This window comes from Archocentrus centrarchus, unplaced genomic scaffold (assembly GCF_007364275.1).
Source record: "Archocentrus centrarchus isolate MPI-CPG fArcCen1 unplaced genomic scaffold, fArcCen1 scaffold_55_ctg1, whole genome shotgun sequence".
In the NCBI taxonomy this organism is placed as follows: domain Eukaryota; kingdom Metazoa; phylum Chordata; class Actinopteri; order Cichliformes; family Cichlidae; genus Archocentrus; species Archocentrus centrarchus.
Genome location: NW_022060277.1, coordinates 435731 through 456217, shown reverse-complemented (window position 1 = coordinate 456217; position 20487 = coordinate 435731). Strand labels below are relative to the sequence as shown.

At 41.1% G+C, this 20487-nt stretch overlaps 1 protein-coding gene across 1 annotated transcript in view; it reads left to right on the top strand.

The window, feature by feature from the left end:
• slc2a15a (solute carrier family 2 member 15a) overlaps positions 1 to 14941 on the top strand; it is a 47447-nt gene extending 32506 nt beyond the window's left edge. Inside the window, exons 7-12 of the mRNA XM_030725444.1 lie at positions 769 to 956; positions 2729 to 2839; positions 5322 to 5423; positions 6047 to 6122; positions 12118 to 12245; positions 12594 to 14941. Coding sequence (XP_030581304.1) covers positions 769 to 956; positions 2729 to 2839; positions 5322 to 5423; positions 6047 to 6122; positions 12118 to 12245; positions 12594 to 12848 — 860 coding nt within the window. The 3' untranslated portion in view covers positions 12849 to 14941. The remainder of the gene's footprint in view (positions 1 to 768; positions 957 to 2728; positions 2840 to 5321; positions 5424 to 6046; positions 6123 to 12117; positions 12246 to 12593) is intronic.
• Positions 14942 to 20487: the final 5546 nt, after the last annotated feature.

The following is a 20487-nucleotide window of genomic DNA, read 5'->3' as shown; positions in this document are numbered from 1 at the left end:
TATCCCGGCTGTCATAGGGTCAGAGGCAGGGTGCACCCTGTACAGGTCGCCAGCCTGAGCAGGGCTAACGCAGAGAGACAGACAACCATCCAGTGTACAAAAAATCTGGTCTTCTCTGGGTTTCAGTCCTGTCCAGTCATATGATGATTATGTTGTGTGCATCACACATTAACTAAGAAATCAGACTGGATGGACCAATGTGACAAAATAAATCAAAATCAGACTAGGAATCAAAAGACTTCACACATACAAGCACTTCTCTTTATCGTGAAGAACCTCAGTCCATCAAAATCAAGAGATCAGCAGGCTCAATCAGCAGCAGGCTGAGACAGGATGTTTCCACTTTTAGAGAGAAAGCAGTCCTACCTGAAGAAGGACAGGCTTGAGAAGAGGACAGGTGTGGAAAAAGGGAATTAAGTAAAACTCAAAGCATGACACTAAAAACTAATTGTTGAACTAAAACGGGAAAATAAAGGACCTGCTAAAAATATAAAGACAAGACCCTGTGGACCTGACCTGCATGTTTCCGCAGCTTTTGCATCCACTGATTCCTGCCTAGAGTCAACTGTGCACTTGCTCCACAGGAGTAAAGGATGTAGTTACACAGTGAAAATCCATATGACAACACACAGTAGGACCATATGTTAGATATATTTGGTAAATCTCAGAAATCCAGAGAGTTTTTCTCAGAGCAGTCCTCCTCTCCAGTGTGTGTATATATACAGTATAATACAGTATAATCATGCTGCTCTTTCTCCCATGTCGTAGCTCTGAAGTGGTACAGAACCAAATGTAATATCCAGGCAGAGATTGAGGAGATGCAGGAGGAGCAGCGCTCCCTGTTGTCAGTGGAAACTCTGTCGGTATGGAAACTGCTGCTGGATGACACAGTTCGATGGCAGGTGCTGAGCGTGGTGGTCATCAACATCGGCATGCAGCTGTCTGGCATTGATGCTGTAAGAACAGTGAACATAAAGGAGAAATGCACATTTTTTAAAATTTTTACAGCTGTTGAGTTGATTCACTGTGGAGCACCACTTGAATGTGAACTTGTCCGTTGCACATTGAAATAAAGCAGTTTATGAAAAGGGTTTACACAAAAACAGTAACCACTCAATTAAAAACCTAATTAAAAACAGATTTTCAAAATGTTTTTCAAACTGCATTTTAAAGAGAAATAAGTAAATTTATATCTTCTGTAGGGTCCAGTTATGACCTCTTGCTACCAGCAGTGACTCTGACCCTAGCCCAGGGGTGGGCAACTCCAGGCCTCGAGAGCCCCTGTCCTGCAGGTTTTAGATGTGTCTCTGCTTCAGCACACCTGAGTCAAATATGGAAGTCATTAGCAGGACTCTGGAGAACTTGACTGCATACTGAGGAGGTAATTCAGCCATTTGATTCAGGTGTGTTGGATCAGGGACACATCTAAAACCTGCAGGACACCGGCCCTCGAGGCCTGGAGTTGCCCACCCCTGCCCTAGCCAAATGAAGAACTAGTGAAAAACAGTCAGAAAGATGAAGAGGGAAAAATGGGAGTGTCCTCCACCTGTAAAATCATTCCTGTTTGGGGTTTGTGTGTGTGTGTGTGTGTGTGTGTGTGTGTGTGGGTGGGTGGGGGGGTCTCATTCTTCCTCTTTCAGGCATCTGTTGTTAATTTCATGAACACCAAAGCAGCTGAAACTGATTAACACCCCCTGTTAAGACCAGTCCCAAGCCCACAAGCGAAATAATTGAAGCAATTAAATCAGCCTTTAAAATAATTATTCAAATCTTATCTGTAAATACAGTTTCATCAGTCCAGATGTTACCATGTAACTTTCTGACATTTGAGTGAATTGTCTTGTTTTACTGCGCTCCGTCTGGGGCTGCTTATGGCCTAGTGTTACCCCGGGAGGCTTTACCGCCCTCACCCGAGGAACAGGGATGGGTGCGAGGGCTGAGCGCCTCTCAGGAGCACAGGTCACAGGCTTTTCTTTGGTCAGTTCCTTAGTATCAGTCTGAGAAACAATAGTCTTAGAAACAATATCCACACCACGAGTCTCAGAAGTCTCAGGAACAAAATTGGCCTAAACGATCCCTCATTGTTTTATAAGCCTCATGTGGTATTGTGAATAAAGCCAAAAGCTGGTGTTTTCCTTTTTCTGCATATGTAATAACCCATATTTCTCCTCTGAATTATGTGGCAGACATTCGTATATTATTCAAATGATTACCAGATATTGTGAACTGTTCTTAACAAAGGAAATAATTCTGTAATCATCTACTCTGGTTTTCTTCGGTGGTCTTTTAGAACTTTTTTTGTTGCTGAACTCCTACTGTGTTTACCATCTTTCTGACATCTTTCTGATATTATGATATCCTGCTTCACTTGGATTTAATTCTCTTTGCACCTCATGTTGAGCGTTCCAGTGAAACGCTAATAAATACAAGTTCAACACTTTGAATCAACTCCAGATCTTTTATCTGCTTCATTTCTCATGAAATAATGAAGGAGCAGACCTCAGCGGGCCAGTAAGTTTTGAGCCTCTGAAAATTGAGGAACTATGGATAAAAATTCCAGAATACTTAATGCAATACTTTGTTTGACCCACTGAATCAAAGATGGAAATGTGCATTTCAATCACATCGTGATAGGCTGCCACATACTCACCTCTAATGTATGATGTGTTATTAGATTCTAGTTTCTGAATGAATAGGTATAAGAAAATTCATTTCTCTTTCACCACAGATCTGGTTCTATACCAACAGCATCTTTGAAAACGCGGGTGTCCCTGTGCCAGAGATCCAGTATACCACAGCGGGAACAGGAATTATAGAGATCATTGCTGGACTCATTGGGGTAAACATACAAATTAGAAATGGTGCAACGATATAGCAGCTGGTGTTACCTTTATATTAATGTTGTATTGCATTTTTTTCTCAAAACACAAGAAGATTAATAGCAAATTCACATCTGTGTGCAGAACTAGAATCAGGAAGTGTAAGGCTTAGCATACAGAAGGGAAGCAGATGGAAACAGCTCGGCTAGCTTCGTCATGCTCACTAACACCGCTGCACGAGCACATTTTATCATGTTTGTTTATGCAGTTTCATCAAATCATGGTGCAATCTTTCAACACTGTCTTTTCATAAATAAATTTATTTTGTTTATGCAGAGAAGAGATGAAAATATTAGACAAGAAATATTTCTTATAATGTTTTAACAGGATACAATATTAACTGTAATGCTTTAGAGGTGTTGTACTTTTTGTAGTGTAATTTTTAGAAGCGTACAGATATATGGGGTGACCAGGACTGAGACTGGCCAGATTAGAAACTCGTTTACAACAGTATGAATACCTGCAGGGTCATCCTCCTCTTACCTCACAGTGCATCACTGCAGACGGGCAGGCACAGAGCCCGACCCCTCAGTAGTAGCTGAACACATGAACAGTAGTTGATATCAGTGCTGAGCTTGCCGAACATAGCAATTGCTAAGGCAAACAACCAGAGAAAGACCAAGTGTTGATAAGCCTCTATGCAAACAGTGCTACAAAGCTGTGGCACCAAAGCTGAGTAGTGGGAACAAATGTGGTAAAACCACAATAGCCTACACAATGTAGGATAATATATAATATACTGTAAATAGTCCGGCCTGTTAAGGTTCAACACACAGGCACATCATGTACATTGTATATAGTGTTATTATTATTAGTAGTATTAAGGTTAATATTGTTTGTTGATTTTATATATATTCTTTTCTTAATAGTGTGAATTATTATATCTTTATTTATATTTATAATAACTGCGGCTGCTGTTACACCCAAATTTCCCCTCTGTGGGACAATAAAGGCTGTTTCTTCTTCTTCTTCTTCTTCTTCTTCTTAAAGAATGTTAAAGACCAGCACCCTGCTGTTTAGGAGGAACTCCAAGAGGTCAATAAAGCTCCCGGTAACACTGAAGTATTAAACAGCTGGCTGTGGCACATGTTAACATTAGTCTTTTAACTGTTAGCAATTATCTGATTGCCACATTATGACTGTTGTCATATGAGACCCAAGAAGTCACACGAGCTAATACAGATAATATATGAATCAGCGCACTCAATTCCAGTTTTACAGGATGTTCTTAGCAACAAGGAAGAGATTGCTTTTTACATGTTTTGGGCACTGTTATTGGCTACCAGTGATAATGGCAACAATAGAACCAATAATAGCCAATAATAGGGCAATACAACACGCTGAATCATATGTTAGTTGGCTAAGAATTAGTCCCTGTGACTTCTGACTCATTTTGCCATATCGGGTCAGATATGACTAATATCCATCCATCCATTCATCCATCCGTTCATCCATCCATCCATCCGTCCATCCATCCATCCATCCATCCCACTTATCCAATTCTGGGTCACGTCCTAAGCAGGTCCCCAAACTATTGCAAGGCTAACACAGACAACCACTGTCACTCCAATTAAAAAAAACAGTTAATGTAACAAACATGTCTTTGGACTGTGGAAGGAAACCAGAGTACCTGTAGAGAACCCACGCAGCCCGGGGAGAACATGCAAACTCCACTCAGAAAGGCTCTAGCCAGCCAGTGGATTCGAACCAAGGACCGTGTTCCTGTGAGGCAATGATGCTAACTGGTTCCAAGCGAGGCAGCAAACTTTATCAGTCCTGCCTGTCTGTTAACGTTAATACATGGTCATAATTTAACACAATAAGGCTATTTGTTGTCTAAAGAGCGTTATGTTTCCCAGATTGAAGCAAGCAACAGCTAGACAGAAACCATGGGTGCCTACCTCACCAACTCTAATCCTGTCCTATTCCATTTGAAGCGGGAAATTTGAAATTCTAAATTCAGAATTGGAATTTTCAGCTGGAACACCCCTTCAAGTTGGAATTCCCACTTGGACTTCACAATGCAAGACATCATCAGTGCTCATAAATATTCATATCTCTAACTACAAAATGTGTCACCTGTAGCACTGCTGTTACCGGTCATCAGAAGCAGAAAATAAATAGAACTGTAGCCCTTACAGTCATGTTACTGTACTGTTTTCTTTATTATGTCAGCTTGTTATTGACAAATAGTGTTATTATTTGCATTGTTCTAACCTTTATTTAAAAAAAATTATATTAGATTATAATAATTTTTTGTTATTCTTCCCACCCAGGTACCAAATTTTCCTGGGTATTTGATTTTGAAATTCTAGCATTACAATGATCGTAACGTCCAGTGTTATTGTGTCGCATCAATTTTCATTCTGTTCTCTGTGCTCTTACATGTGCGGTGTATTGTTGTTCAACAGTGCCTAACAATAATTGTGTCTCCTCCTGCAGTGTTTCACTATAGAGAAGCTGGGCCGGAGGCCTCTCATGATTGGGGGGTTTACCATGATGGGCGTCTGCAGCACTGGGATCACATTGGCCCTTATTTTACAGGTGTGTGTGTGTGTGTGTGTATGAGAGAGAAAGAGACCACTAAGTGGTAATTATAAAAACAAAAGTTGAAGGAACGTTTTCCAGAAAAGAAATCAGCAGAAGAAGAATAAAACCCACACCTGCATTCATGATGATGCGTTTTAATTAAGCAGATTTACAGCAGAGGGATCCGTTTAATAGGAGACGGGTGTTGCCCGTGTCTGGATAACACCTTCTCTAACACTTGTGACATCATTAAGTCCAGTGCATGCACACCATGCAAAATAAATAACTGAATTATTATACTTTTCTATCTTCTTTATAGTCTCTTTTCTTCCTTCCAATCCTCCTTCTTCACATTATGTCTAAGTAAGAGTCAAAAGGAAGTGAGGGATGGAGGGAAACAAGTGAACACATTGCAGATGCTTGAAAGGGGAGTTAGTGTTTCTCTCTGCTAGCAGAATGTGTTATGTTCATGCTCTGCCCAGTGGGACAGTGATGTACATGCAGCCCTGTAGCAGTGGCCTGATAGTTGAAGCCATGTTGGAAATAAAGTAGAGTCTGTTTCACATCAGAGAAATGAACTAAATATAATCGACTGTTTTCACTGTCCTTCGGTGTTGTGCTGTTTCTCCTCCTTGCAGACTCATTTGTCATTCATGCGCTACGTCAGTGTCGGCTGCGTGGTGGGAATCATTGCTGGCTTCTGTATCGGCCCAGGCAAGTTGCTTTATAATGCATATTAAAGGACTGGTTCATTTAACACATACACAAGAGACTGATTAAACTAGCTATAAACAGATTAACCTGTTCAGGGTATTATTTTTCTGTGGTTATCACATGATGTTCCAGAAGCTAAAACATCTAAAACTAGTGGGAGTGCACTTGTGCAGATACATCAAACTGATTACTGCTCACTTTACTCTGATCAAGCGTAACGTTATGACCACTGACTGGTGAAGTGGACTGAAGTGAACACTGAGTATCTCTTCATCATGGCACCTTTCAGTGGGTTGGATATATCAGGAGCCAAGTGAATATTTAGTTCTCAAAATTGATGTGATAGAAGCAGAAAAAAAGGATTTGAGTTTTGAGCCAAATTCTGATGGCTAGACACCTGGATCACAGCGCCTCCAGTCTACAGCGGTCAGGATCTATCAAAAGGTGTCCAAGGAAGGAACAGTAGTGAACCAGCAACAGGGTCATGGCTCACTGATGCTCGTGGGGAGCACAGGCTGGCCTGCGTGGTCCAACAGACGAGCTGCTGTAGCTTGAATTGTCGAAAAAGTCAATGCTAGTACTGATAAAAAACACAGAGCATTGCAGTTTATTGTGTATGGAGCTACATAGCTGCAGACCAGTCAGGGTGCCCACGCTGACCCCTGTCACCCGCCAAAAGCACCAACAATGGACACGTGAGCATCAGAACTGGACCACAGAGCAATGGAAGAAGGCCTGGTCTGAGGAATCACCGTTTTTTTTTTACATCACATGGGTGGCCAGGTGCATGTGCATCACTTACCTGGGGAAAACGAGGTTCCCCAGGTAAGTGCTGTCATGAGGATGCACTATGGGAAGAAGACAAGCCGGCAGAGCCAGTGTGTGATGCTTTGGGTGATGTTCTGTTGGGAAAGCTTGGATCCTGCCATCCATATGGATGTTACTTTGACACCTTCCACCTGCCTAAGTTATTGCAGACCATGCTCACCCTTTCATGTAAACAGCATTCCCTGATGGCTCTGGCCTCTTTCTGCAGGATAATGCTCCCTGCCACAAAGCAAACATGGTTCTGGAATGGTTTGAAGAGGACAACAACAAATTTGAGGTGTTGACTTGGCCTCCAAATTCCCCAGATCTCAGTCCAACCAAACATTTGTGGAATGAGCTGGACAAACAAGTCTGATCCATGGAGGATCTGTTGAGGTCTTGGTGGCAGTTACCACAGCACACCTTCAGGGGTTTAGTGGAGTCTCTGCCATGATGAGTCAGGCCTGTTTTGGCAGCAAAAGAGGGACCAACACAACATTAGGCAGGTGGTCATAATATTATGCTTGATTGGTGTATATTTGTGATTAAACAGTCATAACATCAAGTAGACATAACTGTAGAAATTAATCAGGCTTGACATACATGCAGTTACAGACAATAATCTAGTATTGTTGGTTTTTGCACATTTGCTTTGGCAACTTTTGGAATTTTTTGGTGTTCTTAATATCCATGACAAACTTATTAGGTAGAATTTGTGGATGGATTATATGTAAACTAATGCAAGAAACCACCATAAAAAAATGTGTCTTTCAGGTTTGGAGCAGATCAATAGATTATGCTGCAACACAGCTAAAAAAAAAAAAAAATTAGTAACGGCAGTAAACAAAAATAACTTGTAGCCTTACACCCTTATTCTGAAAAACACTGTGCAGCAGGCAAGACGTGCCATGTGCTCATTAAGACCTGACACGATTAAATATTGACCCATTTACTATCCAAATTTCAACGTAAGGTGCAAAATATTAAACCAAGTGTACAGTGCTGTTTTGTATGTTAGACAGCTAAGAGAAAAAAATACTGTTACTTTAAATGTATAGAAAACACTGCAAATCATCATCTGCTGAATATTTTATCTAATCAGCTAACTGCTCCATTAAATGTGCAAAATTAGTAAAGACACACAATTTGTCAAAGGTGACATCAAATTGTCAAATGTCCCTTGTGTGTGTAACCAAAACACAGACATGTTATTGTAGGAGAATGCAGTGAAAACTACATTTTCATATACAAAATTGCAGCTGCTGATGTCTTTGTTCAAGCAACACTTAAATACTTAATTTTGATTGTTCAGAATAGTAAAATATTAGATGTTTGCCGCACCTCCATTGTTGAGGCGGCTGCTCAGAGCTGTGGCTGCAAGGTGGTTGGTGCCTGTCGTGGTGGTAACCCCCGAACCAGATGGTGGTCACCGGAGGTGAAGGGAGCCATCAAGCTGAAGAAAGAGTCCTATCGGGCTTGGTTAGCCTGTGGGACTCCGGAGGCAGCTGACAGGTATCGACAGGCCAAGCGGAATGCAGCTCGGGTAGTGGCCAAAGCAAAAACTCGGGTGTGGGAGGAGTTCGGTGAGGCTATGGAAAAAGACTTTCGGACGGCATCGAAGCGATTCTGGCAAACCGTCAGGCGACTCAGGAGGGGAAAGCAGTGCTTCACTCACACTGTTTATAGTGCGGGGGGGGTGCTGCTGACTTCAACTGAGGCTATAGACGGACGGTGGAAGGAATACTTCGAGGACCTTCTGAATCCCACTGACACGCCTTCTGTAGTGGAAGCAGAGTCTGGGGATGAGGGGGATGACTTGACCATCACTGGGGGTGAGGTCACTGAGGTAGTTAAACAACTCCTTGGTGGCAGAGCCCCTGGGGTGGACGAGATTCGCCCTGAGTTCCTGAAGGCTCTGGATGTTGTAGGGCTGTCTTGGTTGACACGCCTCTGCAACATCGCGTGGAGATCTGGGGCAGTGCCATTGGATTGGCAGACCGGGGTGGTGGTCCCCATCTTTAAGAAGGGAGACCGGAGGGTGTGCTCCAACTTTCGGGGGATCACACTCCTCAGCCTCCCCGGTAAGGTCTATGCCAGGGTGCTGGAAAGGAGGGTGCGTCCGTTAGTCGAACCTCGGATTCAGGAGGAACAATGCGGTTTTCGTCCTGGTCGCGGAACGCTGGACCAGCTCTTTATCCTCTCAAGGATATTCGAGTGTGCGTGGGAGTTTGCCCAACCAGTCTACATGTGCTTTGTGGACTTGGAGAAGGCATTCGACCGTGTTCCTCGGGGTGTTCTTTGGGAGGTTCTGCGGGAGTATGGGGTGTCTGGCCCATTGTTGCGGGCCATTCAGTCCTTGTACAACCACAGTGAGAGCTTGGTCCGTATAGCCGGTAATAAGTCGGATTTGTTTCCTGTGGGTGTTGGACTCCGTCAGGGCTGCCCTTTGTCACCGATTCTGTTCATAATTTTTATGGACAGAATTTCTAGGCGTAGCCAGGTGGCGGAAGGCTTCTTCCTTGGTGGCCTCAGAGTCTCATCTCTGCTTTTTGCAGATGATGCGGTTCTGTTGGCTTCATCACGGGGGGGCCTCCAGCTCGCAGTGGAACGGTTCGCAGCCGAGTGTGAAGCGGCTGGCATGAGAATCAGCACCTCTAAGTCTGAGGCCATGGTCCTCAACCGGAAAAGGGTGGAGTGCCATCTCCGGCTCAGGAACGAGTTCTTGCCTCAAGTGGAGGAGTTCAAGTATCTCGGGGTCTTGTTCACGAGTGATGGGAGAAGGGAACGGGAGATCGACAGGCGGATCGGGGCTGCTTCTGCAGTGATGCGGACGCTGCACCGGTCTGTCGTGGTGAAGAGGGAGCTTAGCGTAAAAGCGAGGCTCTCGATTTACCGGTCGATCTACGTTCCTACCCTCACCTATGGTCACGAGCTTTGGGTAGTGACCGAAAGAATAAGATCGCGAATACAAGCGGCAGAAATGAGTTTCCTTCGAAGGGTGGCTGGCCTCTCCCTTAGAGATAAGGTGAGGAGTGCGGCCATCCGGGAGGGGCTCGGAGTAGAGCCGCTGCTCCTCCACATCGAAAGGAGCCAGTTGAGGTGGCTCGGGCATCTGATTAGGATGCCTCCTGGCCGCCTCCTGGGTGAGGTGTTCCGGGCATGTCCCACCGGGAAGAGGCCCCGTGGTAGACCCAGGACACGCTGGAGAGATTGTGTATCTCGGCTGGCCTGGGAACGCCTTGGGGTCCCTCCGGATGGGCTGGAGGAGGTGGCTGGGGAGAGGGAAGCTTGGGCTTCTCTGCTTAGGCTTCTGCCCCCGCGACCCGGCCCCGGATAAGCGGAAGAAAATGGATGGATGGATGGATGGATGTTTGCTTTTGTATAGGCTGCTCAGAGTTTCTGGGGAAGTAAACAGGATACTGAATTCTGTGATTTTTAAATGTGTGTGTTTTTATTATTCTCTAGTCCAGTGGTTCTCAAACTTTTCACAATGAGCACCACCTCAGAAAATATTTAGCTATTCAAGCACCACCCTTATGACCCTGTGATTTCAGGTATTTGACAGAAAATGAATCTCTGTCTTTAAACTGTTGTTAATGACTTGTTGATCTATAATCTGAAACGTGTCAAACATATCTCTCATGAATGATATCAGGGCATTTTGAGCGAGAAACAACATTTCTGTCACAAGATAGAAGCTGCAATCATCTTGGCAAAGGGACTTTTTTTATAGATATATATAAAATAACCCTAACCCCCTTTATTGGGGACATTAAAAATGTCTTCTTAAAGAGAAATCTGGCCAAGAGTGCAGCAGAAATCACAACAAATATGACATCACAGATCTATAAAGATATTTATTATATAGATTGATTATAATGTTGCTACAGTAACACAGAGTCATAAAGATACTCGCAAAACAGGTCATTTCTTTAATTTATATAGAAGTCATTTATAAATCCTGTTGACTGCACTCTTTTTATCAATATAACAAACACATTAAACAGAAAAGCACACAAAAACATCAGAAATCACTTTTTGGCTCAACACCGGCGCCTCACAGCCAACATGTGGTGATTACGGTAATTTCACTCTGCCGTTGCAGGAATCTCGCATATTCACTCTTTTACCCCTGCACACACACACACACACACACACACACACACACACACACACACACACACACACGCACGCACACACACACACACACACACACACACGCACACAGTGGTCGAGGTGTTGGAAAACGGCAACACATATTTCAAATGTGTCAACGATGACAGATCAGTGGTAAAGGGTTGCTAACAGGCTAACCTGGTACGCTTTTAGCCTATTGGATGATAGAAAAATGAATATACTGTTTTCAAGAAAGATAAAACGTAGTTTAAACTAAATTTCAGTGGTCTCATTGTTCAGGTTTTTTTATATATATAAATTAAAAAAAAAAAAACAGCAAAAAAAAAAAAAAATTACAAATTTATTTTAAATCCAATTTGATTGCAGCTGAGAATGGATGGTTGAATTTAGTTTTCCAGGGTTGCTTTGACTTGGATATTTTGACACCATGTGAATAAGGTGAAATGCAGCCCTTGTTGATTTACTGAGATTCAGGTTGCTTCCTGTAATGGCTGCACAGCGCCCTCTGGTGGAGACAATTAGAACATCGTCACTAACCAGTGGAAAGATTGAAACTGTTTTATAATTTTAAAGCACCTCTAATTACATTTTCTTTTTTCATACAGTTTCACTTTTAGATACTATATTTTGTAAGTCTGATAGCCATAGAAGTAATATATATTGGACTGGTATAAAAATGGTTGCAATTCTGCTCATTAGCTGTATTTAAAACAAATAAATAGACACTCATAATTATATTAACCCAGTGGTTAAAACTGATGACATCACACTGATGCCATCAGATAACTAGCTTTACAAACTGAAGGCAGCGAGTTTGAAAGTTGTGAATATAATGAAGACACTATCCTGCTGAATTACTGGAGATGTAGGATGATGAGTTTTTGGACATTTGGTTAATCAAGGGAGCAAAAGTCTCAGGTTTGCTTATTCTTTTTAAACTGTCTCAGATGGAGGACTAAATCACTTTTGAGCACTATGAAATTACTGCAGTAGCATTCAGCAGGAGAGTGTGCCTGCTGTTCTCATGTGTTTTACCTTGTTCCTGTTGCAGCCGGGGTTCCGTTTCTGGTCACAGCAGAGTTGTTTAAACAGTCTCACCGACCAGCGGCCTACATAATAGGAGGGTCACTCAACTGGTTGTCCAACTTTACTGTGGGATTCGTCTTTCCATTCTTGCAGGTAGAAGCTATACACTGTAATGTCCTGCATCTCATTTCTGCATGATAAAATGACTATGGCTTTAAAGGTTTTACAAACGTACTTTGAAGAGAACTGACTGAGGTGATCACTGATCACCCACACAGTTTGGGTGTAAGACTCCTCCCCTTTCTGTGAATCTACTCAGTTTCTTACACAACTGTGCTCTGAGGGAAAACCAAAGTAAAATGTAAGAGTAGCTACCTATTCTGACATACATACTGGAGCATCTACTCAAAGGAGCTGAATTCTGATGCCTTTAGTTCAAAACTGACTGTTTCTGTCCTTTTCTTTCCATCTTATCTTCCACCTGCCACACCCAACCATCAGATGTCAGCAGGAGCTTACTGTTACTTAGTGTTTGCCATCATTTGTGCATCTGTGGCCATCTATGTCTACATTGTGATCCCAGAGACCAAAAACAAGACCTTCATGGAAATCAGCCGGATGTTCTCAAAGAAAGAGGCGGTCCTCGAGAGCCAGGGTCTGATCCATGTTGACCAGCTGAAGCTGAAGAAGATGAATGGATACGGTGGTCTAGAACATACTTCAGTGGAGTTTGACAGCTCTTCATCTGTACCTTAACTGAGACTTCAAAGCCAATTCATTGCTTTAATGTGCACACTTAACCAAACAACACCTCGCCCGCACTCACTGAGCTCCAACTGTGTGAAGTCTGACTTCCCATTTGTATCACACTCAGGTTCAAAACATTGCTTAGTAGACAGTGCAGTTATGAACTGGTGGTATTTGCAACTTCAACTGAATATTTATGCCTAAGATCCATCAATCCATCCAATTTCTTCTATTTATCCAATTAAGGGTGAGAGGGATCTGATCCTATCCCAGCTTTGTTCATAGGTGCTATTTTAAATGTATTAATTAGTGTAATTGCTGAAATCTGGGAGCATGGTGACATCACAGGGCTAGAAATGAAGTCAAACAGGCAGACAGGTTGGAAACAAAAATCCTGAACTTATTTTAGGAGAAAATTCATCACTGTGATGGACCAGACTTGACTGTGGTGCAGCTAGCTTCTGGATATTTTGAGCTGGGTTGTTGGGACTTTAACTCCCAACAACCCTACTTGGATAACTGGGGAAGAAAATGTAGGAGAATCTTGCACAATGTTTCACTCATGTATTATTCTTCTATTCCAAAACACTATAATGTTATGGGAGCACATTTTACAACTGTTTCCCTAAGGGAAGGGATTATTAGTTAATAAGTACTCTTGCTTTGACCTTAACCTCCAAATAAGGTGAATAAATATATGTTTTTGTGTCAGTCATCATATTAACCAAAGCGGTTACCTTGGTGAGTACAATGTTATGAGAAATGTTGCTGCAAGAGGACACAACTGCAAAAAGTTGTAACCACAATTATACTTAAAAAAATAATTGTTTTCTAATCATGCTGGAAGTATTTTAATGGAAAACTAAGGCCTATAGCCTATCTAGTCATGGAAGGACTTCATCCCATAGGTCATTTGCAAAGGCTATACATACAGTTACATTTTAAAATAAAGCCAAGCTACTAATTTTTCTTCTTCTAGGCACCAAGACCACCAACCAGGTCGTTTTGGTGCCTAGAAGGTGTGAAAAGTGAAAAAATAATTGTCCCAGAAGGGACTTCAACACTCGGTGTTGGTCCTTTCACATCCTTCTATGTGTTGTTTCACAATTCTTAGAGACAAGCAAATAATATAGTCATTTAGGCTCCAACTCAGCCACTTCCAGCTGACAAGTTAATAATCTGTTTAATAAGCATTAGCATGTGAAATGCACAGCCATTACCTAATTAGATAAGATCAGATGAGAGCTTTGTGGAGACCATCAATCTACCTTCAAGGAGAGTCAGAACAGTGTTAACAAAAGTGGATGAGATTGACACAGTTATAGAGGAAGTTCATTTATAAGAATAGAAACAAATGCTAATTTCTTTGATCATGAAAAATGAGCTGCTTTAGCAACAGTTACCATTACTTCCTGTTTATGTAGATGTAGTAAAAGATGCTTATATATTTGAGTGTAGTTCTTGGGGCTATATACTTAAATGTGCAGCACTTTGGTCAATGTTGTTGTTTTAAATGTGCTGTATAAATAAACATGACTTGAATAACAACAGACAGTTTGGGTAGCACATTCTGACTTTTGCTTTTTTGGCTTTAGTTAGTGAAATGAAATCCAGCTGTCTTCCATTCAGGTCACTGTGAGTTTGAGAGCTTGTAGACACAACAGCTTGTGAGAAAGTTGGTGTGTGCAGTGTGTGATAGGAATTAGCCCTTTTCTAATCTTTTGTACCAACATAATTGCAAGTTAGCATCAAGATCTATGATTTGAAATTCCAATAAAACTGCATGTTTTTATGTCACTCTTTGTTGTAAAGTTATGTTGCTTGATGTTAAATGAGGTCACTAAAATTCCTAAACTTGGCCCTGGTGTTTTTACACTGTGCTGCCTGAGCTGTCATAAAGACTGCTAGAATATCTTTTGTACAGAAAATGAATGCAGTTTGTTTAAATCCATGAATTTGTGTACATAAGTGTAACTGAAAGTTGCAAATCATCAAAAGATAACTACATAAATGAAGTGATATAATAACACTGTGCTTTCTGTCTTTTGATGCCCAAACACAGCTGACTCTCAGCAGCAGGAATAAGAAAGGAATAAGAAAATTATGCTACTTAAAACTTGAATGTTACCAGATGTAGTAATAACAGCAGTAAACAGTGTGGCCTGTAGTAGTATTCAATCCAGTTTTATCACACACACACACACACACACACACACACACACACACACACACACACACACACACACACACACACACACACACACACACACACACACACACACACACACACACACCACACTGGCCGACATCAAAGTCAACATCCTGCTAGTCCAATCCAATGTAGACGTGCATTCTCATCATAAACGATGCCAAAATCATTAGCAGCATTCGCACATTTTAAGCATATATTTAAGCACCATTATTTATCTTGGCCTGCCACGACCACCTGCTGACTCCTGAAATAGTGTGACATCATTAATGGAACTGTGCATTTGTACCTCTGTGTTACTGTGTAGCAAAATGTGAGGAATTTGTGTTAAAAATGTCCTCAAGACTAAAAACACTTGTCGGTTCACACATGTACACGTCACTGTCCAGAGTAGCACGAATAGAATCAAGCTGACAGTTGATGATCATTATGTTTTATAATAAATACATCAAGTAGAGTTATCTAATAGCATTTGCTTCTAATGTTTTAAGTTGATAGATTATTACATGTTCTGCTATAAGTTTGGAATTTTTTTGACTAATACAAGACTTTCACCACAAGGCTGAGTTTTATTTTTTGTAATGTTATACTGAGACTTTTGTGTAGCTGTTTGATAACATTTAGTCATCAACTGGCATGGTTATGTTAATCCCATAGACCCAATTTAAAACATGGGGCAGCCACCATGATACCACTTATTTGTTTGGAACTGTAAATTTGAAGCTTTGATTGATAACCATATTTTAGGCACTTGAATGGAGAATTGTAGAGACCACGGTGAATCACTGGCTACGCGTCGCTTTATGTTTTGTTGGTAATTGATAGATGTGGGACCTGCTTGTGTATTAGTTGGCTATAAGAACCCAAGAGTTCTCAAGGCTCAATGATTGAAGAAAATAAGAACAACCCCAGGTTTGTTCTCAGCACTGTAGCCAGGCTGACAAAGAGTCAGAGCTCTGTAGAGCCGAGTATTCCTTTCACTTTAACTAGTTCACTTTAATTTCATGAATTTCTTCACAAATAAAATTTTAACCTTTAGGAAAAAAAAACACTCATAACCATCCACAGACATATCATTATGCACAGCTACTTTTAACACTACTGATATTTATTTAGACCTCTTCTCTTCAACTGAGCTTTCTCAGTTAACTTCAGTAATTGGAGGTGCTGTCACTGCAGTATCATACCACTTCCTATTTCTGGAGCTGTTCTGGTGGTTTGCTGAATCTGTTAGTTGTTTAATCAATTCAATTCAATTCTATTTATATAGCGCCAAATCACAACAAACAGTCACCTCAAGGTGCTTTGTATTGTGGGTAAAGACCCTACAATAATACAGAGAAAACCCAACAGTCAAACGACCCCCTATGAGCAGCACTTGGTGACAGTGGGAAGGAAAAACTCCCTTTAACAGGAAGAAACCTCCAGCAGAGCCAGGCTCAGGGAGGGGGGGGGGTCATCTGCTGAGGGGGGGCTGAGGGGAGAGAAAAGACATGCTGTGGAAGAGAGCCAGAGATTAATAATAACTACTAATTAAATGCAGATTGAAGTATAAACAGAGTAAAAAAGGTAAATAAAAAGAAACACTGAATCATTGGAACCCCCCCAGCAGACTAGGCCTATAGCAGGAGGGTTCAGGGTCACCTGATCCAGCCCTAACTATAAGCTTGATCATAAAGTAAAGTTTTAAGCCTAATCTTAAAAATAGAGAGGGTGTCTGTCTCCTGAATCCAAGCTGGAAGCTGGTTCCACAGAAGAGGCGCCTGAAAGCTGAAGGCTCTGCCTCCCATTCTACTCTTAAGTATCCTAGGAACCACAAGTAAGCCAGCACTCTGAGAGAGAAGTGCTCTATTGGGGTGATATGGTACTATGAGGTCTTTGAGATAAGATGGTGCCTGATTATTCAAGACCTTGTAGGTGAGGAGAAGAATTTTAAATTCTATTCTAGATTTAACAGGGAGCCAATGAAGAGAAGCCAATATGGGAGAAATCTGCTCTCTCTTTCTAGTCCCTGTCAGTACTCTAGCTGCAGCATTTTGGATCAGCTGAAGGCTTTTCAGGAAGCTTTTAGGACAGCCTGATAATAATGAATTACAATAGTCCAGCCTAGAAGTAATAAATGCATGAATGAGCTTTTCAGCATCACCCTGAGAAAGGATGTTTCTAATTTTAGAAATATTGTGCAAATGCAAAAAATCAGTCCTACATATTTGTTTAATATGTGCATTGAAGGACATATCCTGGTCAAAAATGACTCCAAGATTTCTCACAGTGTTACTGGAGGCCAAAGTAATGCCATCAAGAGTAAGTATCTGGTTAGACACCATGTTTCTAAGATTTGTGGGGCCGAGAACAAGAACTTCAGTTTGATCTGAATTTAGAAGCAGGAAATTAGAGGTCATCCAGGCCTTTATGTCTTTAAGACATTCCTGCAGTTTAACTAATTGATGTGTGTCATCTGGCTTCATTGATAGGTAAAGCTGAGTATCATCTGCATAACAATGAAAATTGATGCAGTGCTTTCTAATAATACTGCCTAAGGGAAGCATGTATAATGTAAATAAAATTGGTCCTAGCACAGAACCCTGTGGAACTCCATAATTAACCTTAGTGTGTGAAGAAGACTCCCCATTTACATGAACAAATTGGAGTCTATGAGATAAATATGATTCAAACCACTGCAGTGCAGTACCTTTAATACCTATAGTATGCTCTAATCTCTGTAATAAAATGTTATGGTCAACAGTATCAAAAGCTGCACTGAGGTCTAACAGGACAAGAACAGAGATGAGTCCACTGTCAGAGGCTCTAAGAAGATCATTTCCTCAAGATCAACAAAAAATTGCTGCTTGACTGAAGTACATGCATCTCTCTCTAACCATCCCCATAAACCACACACACCCTTACACAGACATGCAGTCACACACAGGCACAAATACAAACACACACAATTTTGAAAAGCTGTATTTGAGCTTTTTTGTATATTCCTTCAAATTCAAAGAGTTATGTTTGTTTTTTGCTTACAATGTCAAACATTCGCTGTGTTCTAATGTTATGTACATATATACTCTCACACACATGCACTTATTCACACATACTGACACTGTATCACCAGACACACAATAATAAAGAGCACCAGAATGCTTATTAGTCATTGCAAGTGAGAAAAATGTATTTATATACGTAACACTTTTTACTGGAAAAAATCCCAAAGTGCTTCACAATAAAACACAAGAAATAAAAGTATAAATATATCATAACAATGTAAAGCTACAGAATACAACATAAAACAACAAGTTAATTAAAAGCTTGTCTGTACAAAAGTAGCCTGATCCTTACATGTTTAGACTGAGTGTGTGGGGCCAGCAACAACCTTCGGTCTCATGGCCTAAGAGCTTGGGAAGAAGAATGAGGTTTCAGCAGGTCAGCAATATACTGGGGGGACCTGACCATGTAGAGTTCTAAAACTGGAGTGGGATATGATCTTCTGTTGGTCCCAGTTAAAAGTGTGAAGGTAATCCAAAGCTGATTTCTTGAAACAAGTAAAACAACCAGTGGAATAATCCAAATGAGTAGAAATAAAAACATGAATAATCATCTCAAGTTCAGCCTTTGACACCAGCAGTAATATGAGTTTTGAAATATTTCTTAAATGATAGAAACAGTTCTGAACTTTGGAGTGATCTCAAGCAAAATTGAACTGTTAAATATTTCTGAGGTTTGTTGAACAGAAGAGCCTAAGAAGCTGATATGCTGCCTAATTTTTGAAATCGTATGGTCAGGAGCAATAATCAAAGTTTCTGTTTTATCAGTATATAACTGGGAGAAGTTGTCATTTAACCATTGCTTGATTTCTGTCAGGCACTGAAAGAATAGTATAACTGAATGTCATCAGCATAGAGATGATAAGAAATACTGTAATGTCTAATAATTTGGCCTAGAGGGAGTACACAAAGCAAAGTACCCCACAAGGTAGAATTGTTGTTGCAAACAAGTCCTTTCAGCCTGTTTATCATGTGATCATGTTGATCACAGGATCAACAGTATCAAAAGAAGAGGTGAGATCCAATAAAACCAGAACTGGGTATTCTCCAGAGTCTACTGCCATCAATATGCTGCTATACACTTCAAGCACAGTGGTTTCAGTGGAGTGCAATCTGTGAAAACCAGACTGGAAAATGTCCGTAACATTATTTTCCTACAAGAAATAGTTAAGGTGTTCTGCTGCTGTTTTATTCCAAAATCTTTGACAAGACGGGTCCAAAAGTGGTTTCTTTAATATCAACAACAGATTGTTTGTAGATGCTGAGATCTAAGCCAGTATGAAGAGTATTAGTTAGTATTAATCATTTCCGCAACACAGGGGCCAATTAAGGGAAACTCACTAATGTAAAAAGAAGTAGGAACGACATCACAAGGACTTGAAGTCAGTTTTATATGCCAAAGCACAGCACTGGTGTCCTGTAAGGTAAGAGGAGCAAAAGAAGACCAGGTGTCAGAGGTTAGCAAATTGCAAGCATGATATTGATGGAGAAAGACAGTACTTGATGGCAGTGACCTTAGTTTGAAAATAGTTGAAAAATTTATTGCAATTTATTGCAATCAGACTGTATAGATTGGTCCATGAGGAAAATCAGGATGTGTGTGTGTGTGTGTGTGTGTGTGTGTGTGTGTGTGTGTGTGTGTGTGTGTGTGTCTGTGTGTGTGTGTGTGTGTGTGTGTGTGCGTGTGCGTGTGTGCAACACAAAATGAAACTGATATGAACAGCACATTTACATGTTTCACACTAAAGACGATGCTAATAGGATGTATGGAAATGTGATAGTTCATCCCACCAAGGATCTGTAGCAAACAAATGTGTTTACTCTGTTTATCTGTTTACTCTGACATCTTAAGCCCACCAATTTCTGACTGTTTAAGCATTAAACAATCAAGATGATGAAGAATGTATTCATAATGATGTATTACCTGTGAAGTAAAAAAAAAAAAAAACAGGAAAATAAAGATGAGCCCACAAGATGTAAGAAGATGGTGAGGGAGCTGTAATATACAGTGTATCATAAAAGTGAGTAGACCCCTCACATGTCTGCATATATTTAAGTATATGATGATAAGATGATGAGTGTGTAAATTCTCTAGCAGATAGCTGATGAATGTGGCACTCACTACAGGCTGTGAGTCTTTTGTTAGCAAGTGTGTTACGACTGTCCCAGCCTGATTTTTATGCTTTAGCACCACACTGCCACACAGACATCTTTATGGCCATGCATACGACCCTCATCAACACACACACACACACACACACATACACACACACACACACACACACACACACACACACACACACACACACACACACACACACACACACACACACACACACACACACACACACACACACACAGCCACAGTACCATTCAATTCAAGTCAAAAGGCTTT